The sequence below is a fragment of the Panthera tigris genome, chromosome F2 (assembly GCF_018350195.1).
Source record: "Panthera tigris isolate Pti1 chromosome F2, P.tigris_Pti1_mat1.1, whole genome shotgun sequence".
Classification (NCBI taxonomy): domain Eukaryota; kingdom Metazoa; phylum Chordata; class Mammalia; order Carnivora; family Felidae; genus Panthera; species Panthera tigris.
Window position 1 is genome coordinate 77,824,839 of NC_056676.1, and position 21,505 is coordinate 77,846,343.

The window sequence follows — 21,505 nt, forward strand, 5'->3', positions numbered from 1 at the left end:
TATAACAATGTCCATTTTATAAATGAGGCTGTTGAGATGTAGGAACGATTCAGGGATTCGACCAGCATCTCGTGGCGGCTGAGCACAGAGCCTGGGCTGCTGAATGTCCTACACTTTGGTCCCATCTCCATGAACTCCCATCTTGATGGCAAGATGGTCTCATCTCCTGGGTCTGCCATGACTTATCATTCAGACTGCCAGGCAGGCGGGATGGAGAATGACTTCTAGGCCGAGTATGGAATCATTTGCAGGGTTCTCTGACTGCTTGGAAATGTCTACCGTGGAGTAATGGATGAATGTCTTTGAGGAAGCAGGTACAGGAAGATAAGGCAGGGTGGGTTAAAGAAACGGGCGGATGATCGGAGTCGCAGATGGTTGAGGGGGCATATGGGAACAGAGGCAGAGGCTTAACTTCTGAGTTTATAGGTTAGGAAGAAAGCCAGCTTCTTGCAGGGGCTCTAAGCTCAATATGGTGCTAGAAGAACAAATCCTGAGGAAAATAAGGTTTCCCAAGCGTCCACCATCTCACAAAGAGGTAAGAAGTTGTGATGAGGGAAGCAAGTGGCCTGAGGGCCTTGGGGGCCAGACAAGAATGAGGAATCTGTGATATTGAGCCCATGGCAGGACCATGGCAGGACCATGGACAGATACCTCTGACAACCCAAACATTAGACATGACCATCCGCACATCAGCAGATGTCCATTCTCAATGCGCAGACACATCAGGTCACTGACATCTCAGAGGACCCCATGTGACTCAACTCCTCACATTATGGAAACTCTGTAACAACCAGACACATCTCAGGGATGGGACAGTCCTTGAGAAGGGGGAGAAAGTTCCAAAAGGGCGTCTGAACTCTGAAGGGATTGGGAGGTCGTTCTGACAGCATTAGACCATTGGCCACCTGGTTTTCTATTTTCCATAGGAGGATGTGATGCTTCTGCTGAAAAGGTTGTAGAGACCAGAAGTGCAGATTAGCTTGTGAAGAGTGGTCAGGATAATTCTCTGCGATTCTGCTAACAGAACAGAGGGAAAAGGAGTGTCTGCCCCATAACTATAAGCCTAGTGAGAGGGATCTTCAAGTGTGTTTGCCCTGTGTCCCCTACAATTGGGGGAACATAGGTCCTGGTACCTGAATCATCTTGCATATGTCCTCAGGGGAGAGGCTGAGGGTGGCTGGATTGGCCAAAGAAAGAGTGAGCAGGATTGCAGGGGGAGAGGGTTCCCCACCCCTGAGGGATTAAAGTGCCTTTGTTCATTTCCCAAGGACCAGATATGGGTTTTTTCAAGAAGAATATGCCAAAAGAGCTTCCAGCAAGGAGTGAATGGCCCAGGCACAGGAGGCATCTACAACAAAGAACTACAGTGGGGGAGTGAGCAAGCTTGCCTAATTAGTGGTTATATCCCCAAAGAATGCATAGGGATACCCCAAGAGCAAAGCGCGCAGTGATTCAAACTCTACTGAGCCTTGCCTGCAATTGAACCTGTCCTATATGACCTCCGCTCCTCTGTAATCCCTTAACTCCTGACTGAGCGTGACCTTGTGAGACCCACACGCCCCTGCAGGGAAGAAGGCAGGAACAAAGAGGAGGCCTCCCACCGCCCTGCTCCTGCCCTGGGAGTTTCCTGACCTCAACAAGCCTGAAGCTGGGGGGTGGCAGAAGCAGGCAGGGGAGGGGGGCAGTGAAGAGGTCATAAACTGGATGAGAGGTTAGAATTTTGGTAATACCCTCGAGTGGCCTTCCTGATACCTGAAACAGGGACCATTTATTTATGACCTGACGGAATCTACAGCTGACAGCCTGCCCAGAGTAGCAGGAGGGGGATGCCATGGATCAGGCTGAGAGGAAGCAGTTATAGGAAGGAGGAGCGTTGTCTCCTGCCCGTTGAACCGGCACGTTACAAGTCAACGGGTTTTCAATTTTCAAAGAGTTGAAGCACAGGAGCAGATATTTGGGACAAAGACGTGGGATCCAGGCAGGCTCTCCTCCGATTCAGAAGGAGCCTTGAGGATTGCAGCCTCATAGGGTCATCAATCTGAAGACCTAATTAATACCGCACCGGAAACGAATGGAGGTGTCAGGTATGAGAAGGTGCCAGATACTAAAGGCAAGCAGTCAGGAGTTGTCTGTGCACCCAGCACTTGAGCTATCTGCCTGAAAGGCACGCAGTCGACAGTGACCGTGTAGACACTCCCAGCCCCACTGCTGGGAGCCAGGCATCTGGGAAATGTTCTGAGGTTCAAGGCCAGGAGGTGCCCCAGGGACGAGGAAGCGTTGGAGGGAGGAAACCAGGATTTGGAGACTTCAGGGACACTCACTGCTGTTCACTGTCTGTAAAGTGGAGATCCACCTTGAGCTGAAAATCGACTTCACTTAGTGCCTCTTCCACCTGCAAGAGAAACAAAGTGGAAGGGATTTAGCAGTCATACCTGGCCCAGATGAAAAATGTAGCTGGCCTAATTCCCAAAGTTTAGGAAAAGAACCTCACTGCAACGTTAATGTCATTTAGTCATAAAGCGGAATTCCCATGCAGAGTCCACAGAACTCTGGTTGGAGGGGAGATCTGTGAGCATTATGAGGAAATCAGAAGGAAGGGATTTATGGAGTCAAATGGGGGAAAAAGTCAATTTGCAAAAAAAAAAACGTTAGGCAAGTTTTCTATAGCACAGGCCTTTTGAGCACCTTACTTCCCAAACAGATTTGATCTGGAATCCTTTTCGGCAGGAGGGAAGTGTTTGTAGCACCTGCTCTGGGAAAGGGGGCTGTGAACTTGCCCGGAAGAAGCCCCCTTTGGCTAGCGATGGGAAAATGCTAGAGGTGACATCATCTCTGCCCTCGGGCACCCTCGCCAGGTGGGCACTGCTGTCCATGTGTAAGCGGGGGATGCTGACACCCAGGAAAGTGGGGGTCATCCCCCAAGAGGGCTCAGCTTCATAAGAAAGCAGATTTCTTTTTTTTCTTAAGCTTATTCGAGAGAGAGACAGAGAGGATCCCAAGCAGGCTCCGCACTGACAGATGTGGGGCTCGAACTCATGGAGCCAAAGACCAGAGTCAGATACTTAACTGACTGACCCACCTGGCCGCCCCCAGAGCTTTCATTTTTGGCTTGAGGTTCATTTCATTCAACCGTTTACACTTCGAGACACGTTGGCATTTCCTGTCCTATCCACAGCTGCTTTCATTCTTCACTTTCCTATTTTCGTCAATTATCAAAGGAATCTATTTGTTCTACCTGTTGGCTTCTCACCTACATCTAAAAGATGGTACCCTCTGCTCCTCTTTTCCCACTTCCAACACCATCCCACCTTCAGGAAGGATGCCTGCTCAACACCAGATCCTTCTGCTGCCGCTGCTCAGCGGGGAAACCTAGGTGAGCACTGCACACTTGGGGCAGGGCATGAGTTCCTCCCCACACCCAGGCTGGACGGAGCCCTTCTACCCTGTAACCCACAAAACCCCGGTATCTAATTTCTATCTTGGCATTCAGTGCTTCCTATTGTAATTGTTTCCGGTTCGTAACCAGGAAGCCCAGGACCCAAATTGTTTCTGTCTAGTCCTCGCCAAGCTGCAAGTTGCACCTTACAAATTGCAAACATTCAAAAATCAGGCAACCTCACATTTCTATTGCAAGTTTCCAGCTTCTGTTAAAAAAAAAAAAAATCCCTGGATCCGGCAATGCAGGCCTGGCATTTGCAGACTTCACTTGGATCAGGCTCACGGTGTTCACTGACAATCCCCATCTGGCCTGTGGCTAAATCCCCCCCCCCCCACAGTGTCCACAGCAATCAGTCATCATTAAGGGAGAGAGTAGTCTCAATTCATTCTGGATCCCCAGCTCTAGGAATAGAGCCTGCCACATAGAAAGTATTCATGTGTCCTGAGGAATAAATAAAGCTCTTCTCCACCCCCTCTCCTGTTGGTTTTTGTTTCTTTGCAAAATGTCCTCATCCTTCAGGGATGGAAATCTCTTACCCAAAGGCATCTTTGGAAACACGTTCCTGGTTAAGCAGAACTCAGGCACAGACATATGGATGGAATTTATCTTTAGGTCCCCAGGGTTTTAAAATGTGTTGGAGAAAAAAAAAGCATTTAAAAGTTAACATTTTGCTGGATCCAAGTGCTATGAATAACTTCCTCTGCTAGCTTTGTTTTGCATAATCACAAACCTTGCTTCGTACACACAACCCAGGCAGCTGAGCCTCCTGCCGCCTGTTCCTCGGAAGTGGGACTGGCAAAGGAAACCCGCCTAACCTCCTCCCGAGCGTGCTGGCAAGAAAAACTCACTGTAAGCCCCAGTTTTAAACTTGCTGCAATTCCTTTGGAACTAGGAGCGGAATCCCGGGCCAGGGTTGAGCCTGGCTATGGGTTTACTGATGTCTCAATAAATCTTGAATTCCAAGATGCTCCAGGATAAAGTCACTGGCTTCTCTAACCATTCAATTAATCATTGGCAGTTGGCTGCCTTCCCCTCCCTCAAAATACACACCCTCGTACATGGGCATGTGTGGAAAGGTGCACACACCTGTGCACGTCTGTATGTGCACACGCGCATGCCCAGCCATCGATGCATATCACTTGGTTTAAGACATCACCTCCCTTTAAGAGTCATTGTTTAGGGGTGTCTGGGTGGCTCAGGCTTCGGCTCAGGTCATGATCTCAGGGCTCATGAGTTCCAGCCCCTCGCTGGGCTCGGTGCTGACAGCTCAGAGCCTGGAGCCTGCTTCAGATTCTGTGTCTCCCTCTCTCTCTGCCCCACCCCTGCTCGCTCTCTCTCTCTCTCTCTCTCTCTCTCTCTTAAAAATAAATAAACATGAAAGAAAAGAGAGAGTCATTGTTGAGCAGCAGGAAGCAGCGTGGTGTAGCACTGAACATAAAACCAGTAGCCTAGTATCCGCAGAAGAGTTCCTATGCAGCAGCTGACTGCCCATTCTGTCTTCTCCAATGTGGATAAAACGGAGAATTCAAAACTATTGTCCCTCATTCACAAAAGAGAACATTGAGGCTCCATGTAGGAGTGAATTCCCAGTTCAACCTCCCCAAGGTCAGCTGGCGGGTGAGTCCCACAGCCCAGATTCAGTCAAGGGTCCAAAGCTTCTTTGGCCTTGTTGTGCGATCCCCTCTGTGTTGTGGGTATGCCTTCCCTCCCTGGTTGCTTTCGACTCCGCTCATGATGCTGACTCTTCTCCATTCTTAGCTTCTCTCCTGAGCTGCATCACAGCCAGTGGGGGAGGAGGCAGCTTCGGACATCGAGCTACATGTGTGCAATTCTTGGCTGTAGCCTGCACCAATCAGCCCCTCTAAACTGGTTTTCTCAGCTGTAGATGAGGTTAAATATTACTTCCTCCTTAGAGAGCACTGCTATTGTGTGACTAAGAAAATACACCCAAAGGGCTTAACACAACATGTGAGCCAAGACCATTCTTTTTTATTATTATTTTTTGAGAGAAAGAGAGGGAGAGAGAGAGACAGTGTGCGTGGGGGGGAGGGGCAGAGAGAGAGGAAGAGAGAGAATCCCAAGCAAGCTTCATGTTGTAGTGCAACTGACTCAATCCCACGAACCATGAGACCATGACTTGAGCCGAAACCAACCAACCGAGCCACTTGCGCGTCTCCAAAGACCATTCTTATAAACATTAGTTATTATTGTTATTTCCAAATTCCTATGGACCTGGCCACCAGAGGACCCTTCCTACACCAACTCCACATGGTGGGTCCACATGCTGGTCAGAAACCCAGGCTTTTGTGGTCAAACTGCCGGGGTTCAAATCTCCACTCTACCACTTTGGTAGGTGACTTTGGACAAATCACCTCTCTACATCGCTGTGTCCTCCTCCATAAAGCAAGTGTTGCAAAATATACCACAATACCGTAGCAATGGGCTGCTGAGACCTTCCAAGCAAAGCACTCAGTGCAACGCCCACCACACAACACACGTCGAATACATATAAGGTGGTATTAGTGTTAAGATCCTGTGGTTGTTACTATAACTCAGCCTGCATTTCTATCACTTCCCAAAAGTGATCTTCTCCCAGCTACCCTGGACCGCCAAGGGACCCCAAGCCCATTTTGTGGCCAAACCTTACGGTCAACTCCCACTGAACTTTCTTGACTATGCGATGTGCTGTACCCCCCACGCTTGAGCCCAGGTCCACAGGCCCTCGGCTGAAACATAGCTCCCTCTTTCCACACATCCTCACCGTTGCCGCCTCTGCTGTGGTGCTCCCCAACACCCACGTGGACCCTAGCACTGCCTCCATGTCCTGGGGCTTTGGGCCCGACTTTCCGTACTTTTGCCAGATGGACCTTTCCAAATCCCAACTCTCCTCCTCCTGATTCCTGAGGGCGCCCCCCGCTTTCACAACAGGTAAACATAAGGTGTCCGGCAGGGCCTTCATGGTGCTAACTGCTGTGTCTTCAACTCTCCCGTCCACTCTCGCCCCTGCACCATCCTTCTGGAAATGATGCTTTCTTCCCCAGATGGGAGGTCTACTTCACTGCTTTTCCCCTGCCCTCTCTACCCTTGGTCTCAAGAGCTGTTCACAGCCTCCTGCAGAAATTCATTCCATCCATTCCGTAACAATTCAATGCTTTTAATCAACTCCCTGCCCCCTCAAAAGAAAACCCTCTGCCTGACTCACTAGGTCTGTGATGGGCTCAAGAATCTGCATTTTGAACAAGTAATGCCAGGAGACCGTGATGTGGGTACAACAAGGAATCACACTTTGAGAAATGCTTTTCTTTTTTAAGCCTATAAACACGCAGCCTTGTTGACAAAGACTTTTTGATGTAATCTGCCCCTCATCCTGCTCAGGGCACCAAGCATCTTGTGGTTAGTAACTATCCTTTTTGCTTTGGCTGCTGGGAAACTTGGTGCTGAATGTGCGAGCTTCCATTAGCAACGCCTAGTGCCACGTTCATGCATTTCGGTCTGTTACATTTAGCCCTATTTACATTTAGGCTTCCAGGCTTCCCCGCCCCCTTTTTGTGATTTTCCTTGACTCTGGCTCCGTCTGTTGTTATTGTTGTTTTTCCTTTTACTGTTCTATGCATTTTGTCAGCCTTTCCAAATCCTCTGAGGGATTACACGGTGTATATAAATTAAACAGCCACCCTACTTGGACACTCACTCTTTGCAACCGTCATGCAAACATCCCATCTTATGCCTTAAGCGGTGACTGCTTCTGTCCACGGCCATGTCTTGCACTGACCCGTGCCCTCCCAGGGTGGAAGGCACCTTCACATCTGCATTTCTCATAGCATGCGCAACGGTATGCTTGATGCATAGCCACCATATAAGTGTCTGTTGTTCACAATGATGGCTGTGCGCATGCCGGAACGTGAACTCTGGACCCCTGGCAATAAGCAGTGTCTTTGTCGCCCAAAGCAGACAGACACTCACTGGAAAAGAGCTAATGGAACCATTCTCGATATGAAACGTTCATGGACAGACCCAATTAATTTTAATTGTCACTGATCTGGATACAATGATTAACTGTAGCATTCTTTGCTGCTGTATGGATTACTCCAACACAAATTATTAGCTTGTAGCAATGAATGATTTGGTATAAAAAGGAAGCGATATATATTACAGCCACACAGACTCCCTGTTCAACCTCAGAACAGAGGTTTGTTACAACCTGACCTGAGCTAAACTTGGTGTTGGGAAAGCCCACAAATGCTGGGGTGGGAGCAAGTGGTGGAATTCAGATGAAAGATGACTGAGACACCTGAACATTGTCCGAACCCAGCCTCCCAACGCAACTTCTGCCCAGAAGGCCTTTGAGGTCAACACAGCAAAGGATGATGGTCGACAAGAGATACAGTAACGTTCGCCCGCCAGAACCTGGGTGAGCGAAGTGTGAACACGCAGCCTAGTTGGGGGTTCCTGAAAACTCAAAACAACCTCAGGGGTCTCTTCCGAAACTGGGTCCAGGAAGGAAGCTGATGATATACTCAAAATGAGGAAGCCATGCCGTTCAGCAAAGAGATGACTCACAAGGGTGCAGGGAGGGTTTATGGAAAGCCACGGATGATGGCCAGTGTGTCAGGACTGGTCACTGCAGGATGTCCTTGATGCCCTGGACCAAGAGAGGTGGGCCGAGCGAGTGGTTATCAGAACTGGAGGGAAAGCTCCATGGAGCGAGCCCCCTGACCTGAGCTGAGACCTTGGGTAAATGTTTCACAACCAATTCTCAGAAGGAAAACTAAAAACCCCGATGGGCAGCATTGCCGAGTTCTCTGGTATAAATCTTTCCACCACAACTGATTGCTGGCCACCAATGTGACATCACTGAGTGGGTGAATGGGGAGCTGGCAAAGCATGTGTACCTTTGGGTCACTCAAGCTAGCCCCAGCACACGAGCTAGCCCCAGAACAACAGCTAGCCCCAGCACGCCAGTGGACAAGCAGCCCTCTCTGGCCCAGTGGGAGCCTAGGGAATGTACTCTCTGGCCCCACTCCCCTCCCTTCCTCCAATCACTGCCAAGCTGAACCCAAACAGAACCCAAAAGAGGAGGATGCGGCTGAGTGGTGCATGCGGTCAGCCCCGGGGTCCAGAGCAGGTGGGGAGGGCAGAGGGGAGACGCCCCAGTAGTCAAACGACACGCCCAGCTCGTGGAGGGTGGTTTTGGTCTTTTTGATTTCAATGACAGATAAAGTGTTCGTGGGCACTGTGAGGGCATAAGGAAGAAGGGGACCAGGGTCACTGACAGCTAACTAGGGATACTCATTCCTGTTTGGAAGGAAGCTAGACAACACTAGGGATACTCATTCCTGTTTGGAAGGAAGGAGGCCTCTCCTAAAAGGAGGAATTTCAAGTTCAGTTTGTTCACTACACCAACCAAGTCACCTGCTCGCATCTGCTGGGCAACTCGGACAGAGTCCCATGGCAGACGCTGGTGTTGCAAAGACAGACAGGAGACTCTGGCCCCGGAGAAGCTCACAGATGGGAAGACGGGGGACAAAATCTAAGACAAACACGGCGCCCTTCTGACGAAATCAATGGCTCGCCGTCACCCAAGCATAACTTCCCCCTTCCCTCCCGTCGCCCACAGTGCTAAGGCTGCCCTCCCCCACCACCTCTCTAACTTCACCTCCTGCCCCTTCCCTCCACTCACTGAGCAAGGCATCTCGGCCTTAATGGCGTTAGCTGGGACACAAGCTACCTCAGGGCCTTTGCCCTTGCTGTGCCCTCCTCCAGGGATGCTGTCTTCCCGAGCTCCTGGCATGCCTGGTTCCTCGGCACGTGGACCCCAGCTCAATGTAGGCTTTTCAGGGAGGCCTCTCCTGACTGTCCCTTGTCCTCAGGGAGTAACCTCCACCCCATGTGGAGGCTGTGCAGAAGCTGAGCGCTGGGCAACCGTGAAGAGAAGTCGTCTCCCGGAGTTGGACCTCCTCCACTTTAGGACCAGTGATGGCTTTGCAGGACCCCCAACGGGGTGCCAGGCCCCCCCTTCCTGCCCTTGCAAGTGCATCTCACCACAAGTGGGCTGAGCATGTCGCCACAGGAAGCTCAGGGATAGGAAGTCCGTGACTTATTTATTTGACTACACTGAAATGTATTGATCTGCCAGTAAAATATAAGTCCCGAGACACCAGGGGTATTTTCTTGGCCACTATTTTATCATTAGCCCCTCATAGGTGCTCATCGGTGGTACTCAGTAAATCTTGCATGGATGGATGGATGGATGGATGGATGGATGAAGAAAACACGAGCCACAGTTTTTCACCTGTAGCCACACAGTGGAACCTGGTCACTGCGTGGACCATAAGGACTTGGATGGAAAGGAGGGCCTGACAGGAGGAAGAGAGCACCTGGCCAGCAGGAGGCGCTCTGCACACCAAGTGGGGAATGTGAGTGGGGGGACCTGCTGCCAAAGGACCTTCCTAAAAGGGGAATATACTTCCATATCGTTAAAGGCATTCCAGCAGGAAACGAGCAGCTGGAGTGCGGCAATGGAAATCAGAGGTGGGACTGGGGAAGTGCGCGTAATGCCTGACTTCGAACGAATATTCCCTCGAAACGTGCTAACCTGAGGAATAGACAGTTTTCTTTTTTTTTTTTTTTAAGGTTTATTTATTTTTGAGAGAGAGAGAGAGAGACAGACAGACAGACAGAGAGACAGAGCATGAGCAGGGGAGGGGCAGAGAGAGAGGGAGACAGAGAATCCAAAACAGGCTCCAGGCTCTGAGCTGTCAGCACAGAGCCTGATGTGGAGCTCCATCTCGTGAGATCACAAGATCATGACCCGAGCCGAAGTCAGATGCTTAACCGACTGAGCTGCCCAGGTGTCCCAGAATAGAGATTTTACAATCAAGCTTCCAACAAACGGACTGAGACCCCCCAAGGTCAGTGGGCTTCACCTCATGCTGTTGCCCCTGCATGGAGTGCCCTTTCTATTTGTCCTAGTCTGAGGGACTCTTAGTTGGTGCATCTCAAAGCCAGCCCCTTGGTGGAAGCATCGATGCCTCCCACAGAGCTCATCTCTCCAGCCTCGGGGCGCCTTCGTTTATTTGTGCCTACAGCCAGCAGAGTGCACGTCACCTGCCAGGGTGCTGGCTTCTATACCTGTTCTCCTACTCGATTACCAAGTCCTCGAGGGCAGAGTTCCTGCCACTTTCTCCAGCTTTGTCCCTCATCCAAGGGCCCTGCCCAGAGCCCTGCACGGAACAGACAGTCGGTGCCTGCTGACTGACTCCGTGACAGAATGCCTGCCCAAACAGATGAACAAACAGGCAAGGGAAGAAGGAATCAAAGCCTCAGTAAGTCGGTTAATGGAAACTGTGTGGGGCATGGATGGAGAAAGTACATGAGTGAAAGAATGAGTACCGGAAAGAACAAATACATGCATGAGTTCTCTAAAGCCAGGAATCCCTGTCAGACTTTAGGGCAAATCCATAGCTTCTCCGTCACTTACCATCACCTGGGAATGGCGACAAAAGGCAGGAGGAGGGGACAGCACCTCGTGGCTGGCGGCAGATTCTACCACTTACCCTTTCTCCGTCTAAGAGCAGATGAGCTCGGAAGATCACGGCGTCATTGATGGGCACCTCTTCATTCCTGTATAAGATCTGAAAGATCCGGCTGTGCACGGCGTTCTCGTGGGCGCAGGCGGAGTGCAGGCTGTTGCCGTCTGCAAAACAAATCCCAGTAAGAGCCCGTGAGTTCCGGTGCCGTCCTACACCTGCAGGGTCCTCAGGGGTCAGTCCAGCCCAAAGAAAGTAATGGCCCCCAAACGCATTGCCATGTCCAAAGATTAAAATCACAGAAGGACTCCTGTCGAGTGAACTGGGCTGGCATCTCAGAAGAACCTGACTAATCCCTTACAAACCCTACGATCTCGTCGTGCAGTGCTCCGTGACTGGAAATCAGTGGCTGCTAAATTCCTCACCTACTCACCTCTATGAAGCCTTCCGTAATCCTCCTCTCCTGAAATCAGGGAGGAAGAGAAGAACAGAGAAGATACGGACAGAAACTTCTTCCTCCTCCAAGAACTCCCCAGTGCCCCTAGAATCTCCCTCCTGAAAATGTTGTTCACATCATGTATGATATGGAGAACACTCTGTCTTGAGTTTTAGGTACGTGTGCTAATCCTCATTGTATTAGACATCAAGGTTTCAAAGGAACTTGTTTGACTCTGTGTCTTCCAAAGCATTCCAAAGAAACTCCAATTCCTAAGCACTGTCTGCAAATCAAACTCAAGTTCAGGAAGACTCACCTGTCTGATGATGACAGGAGACTTTACTGCACGCACCGGCCAGAGTTATGGAAAGCAAGTGGGTGAACTTCTCAGAACCACTTAACACATAAACTGCACACCAGGGACAATATCAAAATATTCTCAAATAAGTAACGCTAATATTTACATCAAACAAAGCAATGATTACCTGTTCATAATAATGACAAACCACGTGGCACTTTATAGCTTCCAACAAGCTTTCACGTTTGCTACTCTTCCCTAATCCTCGTAGGAACTTGCTAGAGAAGATTTTACTACGGATGGAGAGACCGTGGCTCAAAGGAAAAGAGGCAGGCATCTTGGTGTCTGCCATGTGACGAGGTATTGCTTGGATTTATCCTCACACCCATCTGTTTAGCAACCAAGGAAAGAAGTCTCGGGTGAATGAATAAAATGCACCTGTCTCCTAGCCAAAGGCAGGTCCTCTATAAATCACTACAGAAAAAAATAAATAGCATGTTTGGAAAGAGAGCCCAGAAGATAAGAAGAAAATCAGTGCAATCAGCAGAGAAAAACAGCTCAACTGCCTTGTGCATTGTCCTCAGATGGCCTGAAGAGTCTTCTGGAAACAGGGACAAAGGGTCACTGCCCGCCCCCACCAGGGCACAGTGACACACAAACCAAGACCTGTCTTGTAGCTTCAGAGGAAGGAACAAAAACACGTAAAACCCCAGGTCATTACCAAGACTGCTCAGATGTGCCTGCTCTAATTTGCACTTCGTCATGAAGGAAATAAAATTACTGGGCTAATGCAGCCCTATTTAGACCCGTTGGATTCAAATTGATGCGGCCTTTAAATAGAAGTGATCCTTGTGTGCAAATGCCTTTCTGTTTTTATTTGCTACACCAGCCCTTTCTCTATCACTGTCAAGGCCTAGTTGATCTATCAGCCAGCCCGACAGCACGGCAGAGGATGGATGGGGTAAAGACTCTGAAGGTCAGAGCAGCACTGAGGCGTCCAGTACCAGGAGGGACAGCCAGCAAAACAGTTCAATCACCCAGCCTTCTTGGGCAGGTGACATCACCCCTTGTAACAGCAGCTTTCCATGTGAAAAACGGGCATATCCACCCTGACCTGGGATCCATATAGACATAAAGAGCATAAAATAAATCAAGATCCTAAGACCAGGCACATACTCGGTGTGCAATATGCAGTAAGATGACGCTTTGTGCTCAGAGAAAGGTCTGGGCGCTTTCTGTCGAAGACAATTCCACTGGTCACATTTCTATGAGAAATTAAACTTCTCTGATTTTTGAGCAGACTGTCAATCTAGACCACAAGACTCAATGGTATCTAGAGGTCACCAAATCCCAAACGGCCCCATTAAGCCCAGGATGAGGCATTTCTTATGCCTGATGGGACTTCCTGTGTCATCTTCTCGTTACTATCAAGTAGGACATCAACAGGTGTCTCCTTGCAAGGGAAGGCTCACCGATCACGGACACCGTTTGGGATTGTGGGCACCAGTGATACGGTGCTTGCCTCCTCCCCTCAGTAAGGACAACCCACACTTGGACACCTTACCCATCATCTTGGCTCCCTCCTCCTGCACTCTGAAGGAAATGCTACTTTCTTCTCCTCCGCAAGGCCTCTTCCTAGAATTTCTAGGACTGGCTCTCCAGCTTGTTTTATGCAGCCCCCGTGGGCAGACGGAAGGTTCTTGTTCCAGCTCCCCCTCCTTCTACTCACCCAGAGATCCCAGGCACTGGCCGCCCAGAGATGAAGAAAATGTGTGTTCTCTCCACCCTCAAAGACCCTGGGATACTTTGGGAGGCTGCCCTCTCCTGGCTGGGGAGTAAAGAGCCACATCTCTCTTTAGAATGTTTTTACTTGTCAGGTGAGCAGATTCTACTCAAGTGACCCAGTGAGAAGGCGGAGATTAGGTCTCCCCAAATATCTGCCTGCTGTTGTGCGTGGCAGTGTCGGTACCATGCATAAGATCTGAAAGGACAGTTAGAACTTCAAGAGGAAACAAGGTAGACGCCTGGGTGGCTCAGAAGATTGAGCGTCCGTCTCTTGATCTCAGCTCTGGTCTTGATCTCAGGGTCGTGAGTTCAAGTCCCATGTCAGGCTCTCTGCACTGAGCGTGGAGTGTGCTTAAAAAAAAAAAAAAGGAAATAAGGAAGTGGAAATAGGCAAAGGAAAGAAGGTAGGAGGAGGAAGAAAAAGGAATGGAAAGGAAAAGGAGAGGAGAAGAGCAGGGAAAAGAGAATAGCGCAGAGGCAGAGGAACTCCTTAATGGCGCCCACTGTTCAAGGGATGAGTTTCAAACAGCTCAATCTGGAGTTTCAGGCCAGAAGGCCAGAGTAAAAAGACTTTTAGTTTCTCATGGGGCTTTTCCCCCACAAAAATGAGTGATATCAACAATCTGCATTTCGGCAGTGTCTCCGAATATCTATAGCTCGAATGATGACCTTACCTCTGCTGGGCGCCCCCGTCCGCCCCAGGGCCTCCGTGAGTGCAGATTACAGAGTATAGGTGCTGTTCATCACATGTGTACCCGGTGCCCCAGAATCCAGGCCTGCAGCCCTCTGGTGGCACATTTACTTGTGCAAGGAGCCCCACCCCAATTCCAAGAACATGGCCATGGTTCTGCCTGCACAGCAGAGCCGCCCAGAGAACCAAGTGTGTGCTAAATGGTCAAAACTCCGGGAGATTCTCTTCCAACCCTCCAGGCCTGAGGACAGCCAGGGGAGGCTTGGGCTGTTGGCAGATGAAGATGCTGAGAAGCTACCAGCGAATGTCTTCAAACCCAGGCCATATTCACACGTGAGAATCCTCTAACAGGTGGAGTAAGAGCGACTCAGAGTCAAGACCTCAGCTTTCTTATCCCGTTCTAAAGAACGGGACATCCGCAGTAAGGCAGACTTGCTTTCTAAACTTGCCCCACCATTTTCTCACCATTGGCCTTGGGCGGGCCATGAAATCGGAGTGCAAATAAGGCAAGAATCATGCCCTGCCTGATTTCCATAGTGAATCTAAGACTCAGAAGAGATGAGAAATAAAGGGGTATGTTTAACTATAAAATTCCCCAAACCCAGCCAGACTCCCTAGTAAGATAAAGATGATAATGATGATGATCTTTATGCTAGGTGATTTTCTGGCTATTTCCAGGAACAGGAAGGACAGAAGGTTACCTTGAAGCCAAACGTTATTATTTTTTTTTCCTACCAGTTTCAAAGAATAGGCAGAAAAGAAAAACACCTTGAAGCAGGTGTTCACTGTTTCTCTAGAGAATGACCAGAGCAAAGTCCCATATCGTCTAAGTGTTTTATGGCTGCTAGGGCCGGGGAACACTCATTGCCAAGTTAGAGAGGTAGGACATGACCTTCTGTGACTCCATCAAAGCTGCTTCTTTTCTTGGAGACTCTATCCCCAAATAAAACAATCCACACAGGGAGAGAAGAATCCCCTGGGAGCAAACAGCCAAGGTGTTGATGACTTTTTCTGAAGTATGGAAGTGGGGAGACCCACCAGATTAGGACAGACTTGCCCCAACCAAAGAGGTGTCAACATCCTGTATGGATAAGGCAAGGAATACTGTTTCCTGGAAATAAAAGTAGCTTGAGGAAAGCGGGAGCCCAGGATGATGGCTCTGGATGTTCACAATGGCTCAAGGGTTCACAAGTAGAAGGCTGGTTTGGTTATATCACGAGCCGGAAAGTTCTGTGCATCCATCCAACCTGGCACAAAGGTTGTGCTTTGAATAGCAATGACTGAACATATAAATGTCACCTGAAAAGTAATAACCTGAAGTCCTGAGGCAGGGCCCCCAAGTCCTATGCAGATGGTTGAACAAGCAAGCTAATGGTTGAGGCCACGAGCTTCTTGGAGTTCTAAAGAACCACCTTCAACAGAACATCCATTTGGCCATGAAAAGCCCTAGTAGCCTGAGAAGGATAAGACCCAGTTCTTTCCAACCTGGCTTTCAAAAAAGGAGCCCATTTTGGGGTGCGTGGGAGGCTCGGTCGGTTAAGTGTCTGACTTCGGCTCAGGTCATGATCTCACAGCTCATGAGTTTGTGCCCCACAATTGGGCTCTGTGTTGTCAGCTTGGAGCCTGGGTCTGCCTCTCTCTCTGCCCCTCCCCTGATTACTCTCTGTCTGTCTCTCTCAAAAAATAAATAAACATTTAAAAAAATTTTCTTAAAAAGGATCCCACTTCATTTTATAAGCCCAGGTCTTCTCAGCCCCCGTGAGATGAGGGAAGCAGGTTAGCATTTTGCTAACAGGGCACTTAGATAAAAAAAGCACTTTGGTGAGATATCTGCAGAGATGTGAACGGACTTGTACCTTCAATTTTTGAAGCACATCATATTGTCATTTGTATATCTATTTGAAAAAACTAAAAACATTTTTTTGTTTTATTTTATTGATTTTTTAATATAATTTATTGTCAGGTTGGCTAACCGCAGCGTATACAGTGTGCTCTTAGTTTGGGGGGTAGATTCCCATGATTCATCGCTTACCTACAACACCATGTTTATTTATTTGAGAGAGAAAGAGACAGCAGGGGAGGGGCAAAGAGAGAAAGAGACAGAATCCCAAGCAGGCTCCATGCTGTCAGCACAGAGCCCAAAGTAGGGCTCGATTTCATGAACTGTGACATCATGACCTGAGCTGAATCCAGAGTCGGATGCTTAACCGACTGCACCATCCATCTAAACTCCCCTAACAGACATTTTTCTTGCTTTCTACCTAAAATATGATGTCCCTGGAATATTGAAAATAATGTGCTTTAATGAACAAGGATATGAGTTTATGCCTTATCCATAATCCCAGGTGAATGTTTCTGTGAGGTTTTTTTTCTATACTATAAAACATATTCATTTATTCATTAACTCCTTATTAATCACCTGCTACATGTCAGGTCCTGTGCAAGACACTGGAATTTGGAACTGAACGATCAGAGCTCCCCGTGGGGTGTATCTGTCCCGCACAGCTGTCCGTGGATAGGGAACGGGTAATCCCTGAGCTGCTCATCTCCACAGACACCTCCTTGTCTGAATGAGTTTCTCATCTCTCCAGACACATTGCCTCATTTGCATCATCTTGTATGGCCCACCTAACCAGTTTGGGTTGAGGTGGCAAGCCCTGGTTTGCAGTCTAGACATCATTATGTATTAACCGCGTGACTTGCAAATGTCTCTTCTCTGTAAGGTGTACTACATGCAAAACTGATCACCCACTGCAACAGAAGCTAGCCTGGGATTGGTCTGAGTTCTAGGTACTTCAGATCCCTTGTCTCACTTGACCTTGGGTATGAGAGTCTTCGCTGTATCTTCATGAAGCAGCTCAGGACCACAGAGGTTAAGTTACGTCCTCAGCGTCAAAGGTAGTACATCGGGGATGCCACATCTTGTACTTTTTTGCACCCATTCATCCCTAAGCTTGTTTCCTCACATATGTGTTATGGAACCCAACAGCCACACAGGCGGTATGTTAGACATAATGCCAGTCACTGGTGATAGCACAACAACGACAAGGAATAGTCTTCAGTATTCAGTCCGACGTTTCCCAACTTTGTTCTCTCCTCGCTGGACTCACACTACTCCATCACTTGCGGCTTACAGAATAGCAGCCGAGGTCCTGGAATGATGTAACCGTGGGCTATGCGTACTGTGGTCACTCGGGTACACAAGGACTCAACCCGTGACTCCATCATTAGTGAGTGCAGGGTGAAGGAGGCGACACTCCCCAGTTTCTGAATCCCAGCAGTCCCGGCACTCAGCCTCCTCCGCACGAAGACTCAAGTTACACAGAGATACCGTGGCCTCGCAGAAATTCCTGCTTACAGAAACTAATCCAAAGCACGCAGAAAAACCATCATTGAACCCACTGAAAAGGAACATGGCTGCAGGTGCAATTTAGCAGCGAGCCCTCTCCCGTCTACACCGAGCGGGCTTAATTACTTGTCACCACTGCAACCCACCTGTCAGAGGGGGCGCAGCCAGGCCAGCACTCGACACCTATTCTGTCAGCCCATAACGTGCACTGCTATCTCATCTCAAATGTGAAAGGCCAGCGCGTCGCCTCTAACAGACTCCAGTGACCCGACGGCTCACCCACCCGGCCCCCTTTAGACGGGACCTAACCACCCGGCCAACTCAGGTGTTTCCATTTGCATTTCAATTGCAGAGTACAGTACATGGCCTCCTGCTTTTGCAAGGAGAAGACACAGATTTGAGTGAAAAGCCACGGATTTGCCCTGGGGTCTCCACTTGTACGCTGTGTTCCTGTGAACAAGGAACTTACCCGGGTCTGAGCCTCAGTTTCCTCCCCTGTGAAATGGGGATGGGAGAGAGCATTCCTGTTCGAGGGTTGCCAGGGTGGAGCAAGACAACCTGTGACAGCACCTGCTATAGGGACTAACCTGTAACAGGTGCTCAGAGAAACAGCCATGCGTGTACTGCCACGTGGACAGGAGTGTGTAGCTGATGTGACTATTAAAAAGTACTCACAACAGGGGCTCCGGGCTGACTCAGTTAAGCATCTGACTCTTGGTTTCAGCTCAGGTCATGATCTCACAGTTCATGAGTTCGAGCCCTGCACTGAGCTTCAATCTCTCTCTCTCTCTCTCTCTCTCTCTCTCTCTCTCTCTCTCTCTCACACACACACACACACACACACACACAATAAATCAATAAATAAACTTAAAAAAAAATACTCACAGCAGAATTCTACTGGCTACTAGAAAACTCTCAGGGAAAATGCAAGGGGAAGCCTCAGCTGCCCTCCAGCTCTGGGGAGCTGTCAAGAGCTGTCTTGACCAGGGCAGGGGCACTGCCTGCAAGGACGGAGAAGCACGCAGAATCTCCTTGCTTTCCAGCTGGGAGATGTGGGGTGAGATTTAACTCCCTCCGCCTCAATTCTGAGCAAAAGTGACAATAACAATATGACTCCAGGGGGCAGCGAGATGGCTCCTTATTCCTGGCCACCTTGCTTCTGCCTCGATCCCATGGGGTGTCTCCTCCTGCACCTCCCACCTCTCTGCACTGTAGACTTCCATCAGGGTGTTGGACCCACGTCTTTTCTCTCCTATGAGCTCTTCTCTCCTCCCACGGTCTCCGCAGGGGACCCTAGCCACTTCCAGCACTTTATACACCACTTAGAAGCTAAGAGCTCTCAAATGTGTGACAAGAGTCCCATCTCTCTCCCGCGTGGGTGCGCGCGATCCCTCAGCCCCGAGACATTACTCCTTTGATGTTGGATATGCACCATAAACTCACGCATCCAAGACAGGACCTCTGATTTTGTTTCCCAAATGTGTTTCTCCTGCCGTCTCTTACCCATAGTTGTACCATGCCTCCTGGCCATCTCTGATTCCTCTTCCCCCTCACCCCCTGATCAATCATCTGCGAATCCTGCAAATTCACATTCAAAATGTGGTTCTGATTAATTGAATCCTTTCCGTGTCCTTTCAGGATTTTCTCTCAATGTTGAAACATGCTTTTATTGTTTCCACTCTCGCATCTATTCATATGAGATATAAACCGGACGTCATCACCCCTGATGGCACTTAGAATAAAATCTAAATTCTCTACGATGTTATCGCCGGGCCTAAATCATCAGTGTGGACGCTGCAGTAAGGTGAGGGCTTAGCACAGGGCCGGTGTTCTGGGCGGTTGTCCGGGCCGGACAAATATTTATAGAATGTCTGGCTGCCCAAAGCTCCAAGTGACCTAATCCCTGAGAATTTGGCAGCGGTGTTTAATAAACATTTGCGGAAGTGAGCTGGATCTCAGCTCGAGAGGTAGCTCATGAGGCTGGCTGTCTCCTGCTACGTCCTCACGATGGGCCAGCACCCACACCGATCTACGCTCCCCGGCAAACAGCAGGCACTAAATGTGCCTAAAGGGGCACACTATGGGGTTTTCTGGGGTGTAAGGCTTTGTCTCCTAATCCTGAAACCTATTGTGCTGGTAAGTCATTAGGAGACAGCAAACGGGAGGCGAAGAGCCCTGTTTATGTGGTTCAGACTTTCCAGGGCCATCTGCTTCAGCCATATGCTTCCCAAGCAAGGAGAACCAAGAAAAGCAGTGATTGCAGCTAATCAAATATTTGTGGGAGCAGCAGCGGCCACGCCCAGGCCCAGTCACAGTCCCCAATACGTTCCGAGGAACACAGAGCCACTCTCCGGCCCACGGTGACCGTGGCCTGACTGGGAAACCACAGGATGTGGGGGACAGTCGTGACTTGCTCCTACAATGGCAGGGAGTGCCCACAGTCAGCGCCCAGCAGGTGAGAACAGGTGGTCACTGTCTTTCCTTCCACAGAAACAGAACGTCCCTCTGGAGGGAGGGCTAGCCCCACTGCCCAGGGCTGCGCCAGGACTCACCAGTCCAGAAAGACCAGCAGCCTCAGCCCTCTTCTCGCTCCAAGGGCTACATCCAACCCTTCCCCTCCCCAAGCCAGGAAGTTCTTTTCAATCACAGGACATTCTCACCTGGACCCTGCCCTCCTATGCCTCACCTTTCCCCTATTGGACTCCTCCGTCCTGTTCCTTAGGGCATACACCTGGGCCATACCTGTACTTGGGAAAGGGGACAGGATATCCCAAACTGGTTAGTGCAGGCACCTGCCAATCAGAATAATGCCAGGCAGAGTGATGAGCAGGGTCCTGCAGGCCATGTGCTGTGCCAGGCATAACTCGTTGATTTAAGGATCACAGGGAATATGAGCATCTGGGGGAGGGGCCAGGCCAACTAGCCAATGCGGGGGGGCACTCAGAAAGTTTAGGGCAATGGCTACTATGACAACTGCACACACCAGAGGCACTGGCCGAACGCTGCCCCCGGTTCCAATGAACTAGGCATGTTCACGGCACACGCAGGTCAGCCCAGCCTTCCTTGCTGAGACCTGCCCTTGTGGCCAGGGTTCGTGTGCTCAGCTCCAAATCTTTCACCCCACGCCCCTCCCTCTAAACCCCAGGGTGGCCTGGGTGGCCTCAGCTGGTCCTCTGGGACATGGAGGCTCCTGCACACCCTCCTCCCCTCCAACAGCTCCTTCTCCTGCTGCTGTACATCCGTGCCAAATGCCACAGAAGGACCATCCGTCTGCACGTGAACTTGGGAATTATTCCAGGGCCAATGCTCCCCTCTCCAACTCAAACCTCCTCCATCTCTCAATGTCCCCAGGCTCTCCCTTAGAGTCCTGCACAACTGGATTCCGATGGGTCACCCTGACTCAGACCTGGCCCCGGCTGAGCCTGGAAACTGACCTTCAACTCCACCCACAGCAAACGCAGGACAGAAGGGGTTGCTACCCTGACCCAGCTCTGGGATACTCCCTCCTCTGCACTTCTGCACCTGGCCCCTAGCTCCAGCCCACAGCTGGGACAGTCTCAGGTGCAGCTGGAGTTAGAACAGCCACCTGCTTATTTGACACAGACACTTCAGGAACTAGAGCTTGAGGTCCTGGTGCAGGAGCTGATTCCTCCCCATCTCACTGGCCTATTTCTAAGGCTCTCACTGTGAGCAAGCTTTCTCTGACTGCTGCAGCCTAGAGTGAATGTCCTCACCTGGGAACCCCATGCATTTACTCCTCAACACCACTTAGCACACAGAAGATGCTACCCTTCTATCCACTTCCCCCAATACACACACACACACACACACACACACACACACACACACACACACACCACGCACCAGAAATATTCAGAATCCAGGGCCCGAGTAGGACTTAGACTCAAGATAACCCTTGTTCTTAACAAGGGACCACTCTCATTGTGTTTCTTTGAATAAATGTTACAATTTGCTCAG

The 21,505-nt window shown here is 49.8% G+C and overlaps 1 protein-coding gene across 5 annotated transcripts in view; it reads right to left on the reverse strand.

Moving 5' to 3' along the window:
* The window catches only part of FAM135B (family with sequence similarity 135 member B), a 280,699-nt gene that overhangs the window by 86,403 nt on the left and 172,791 nt on the right, over positions 1–21,505 (reverse strand). For all 5 annotated transcript variants that reach the window (XM_042973072.1, XM_042973070.1, XM_042973071.1 and 2 more), the window contains 2 exons: positions 10,996–11,135; positions 2,322–2,392 (listed from right to left, as the gene is read on the reverse strand). In XM_042973072.1, the coding sequence (XP_042829006.1) occupies positions 2,322–2,392; positions 10,996–11,135 (211 nt within the window). The remainder of the gene's footprint in view (positions 1–2,321; positions 2,393–10,995; positions 11,136–21,505) is intronic.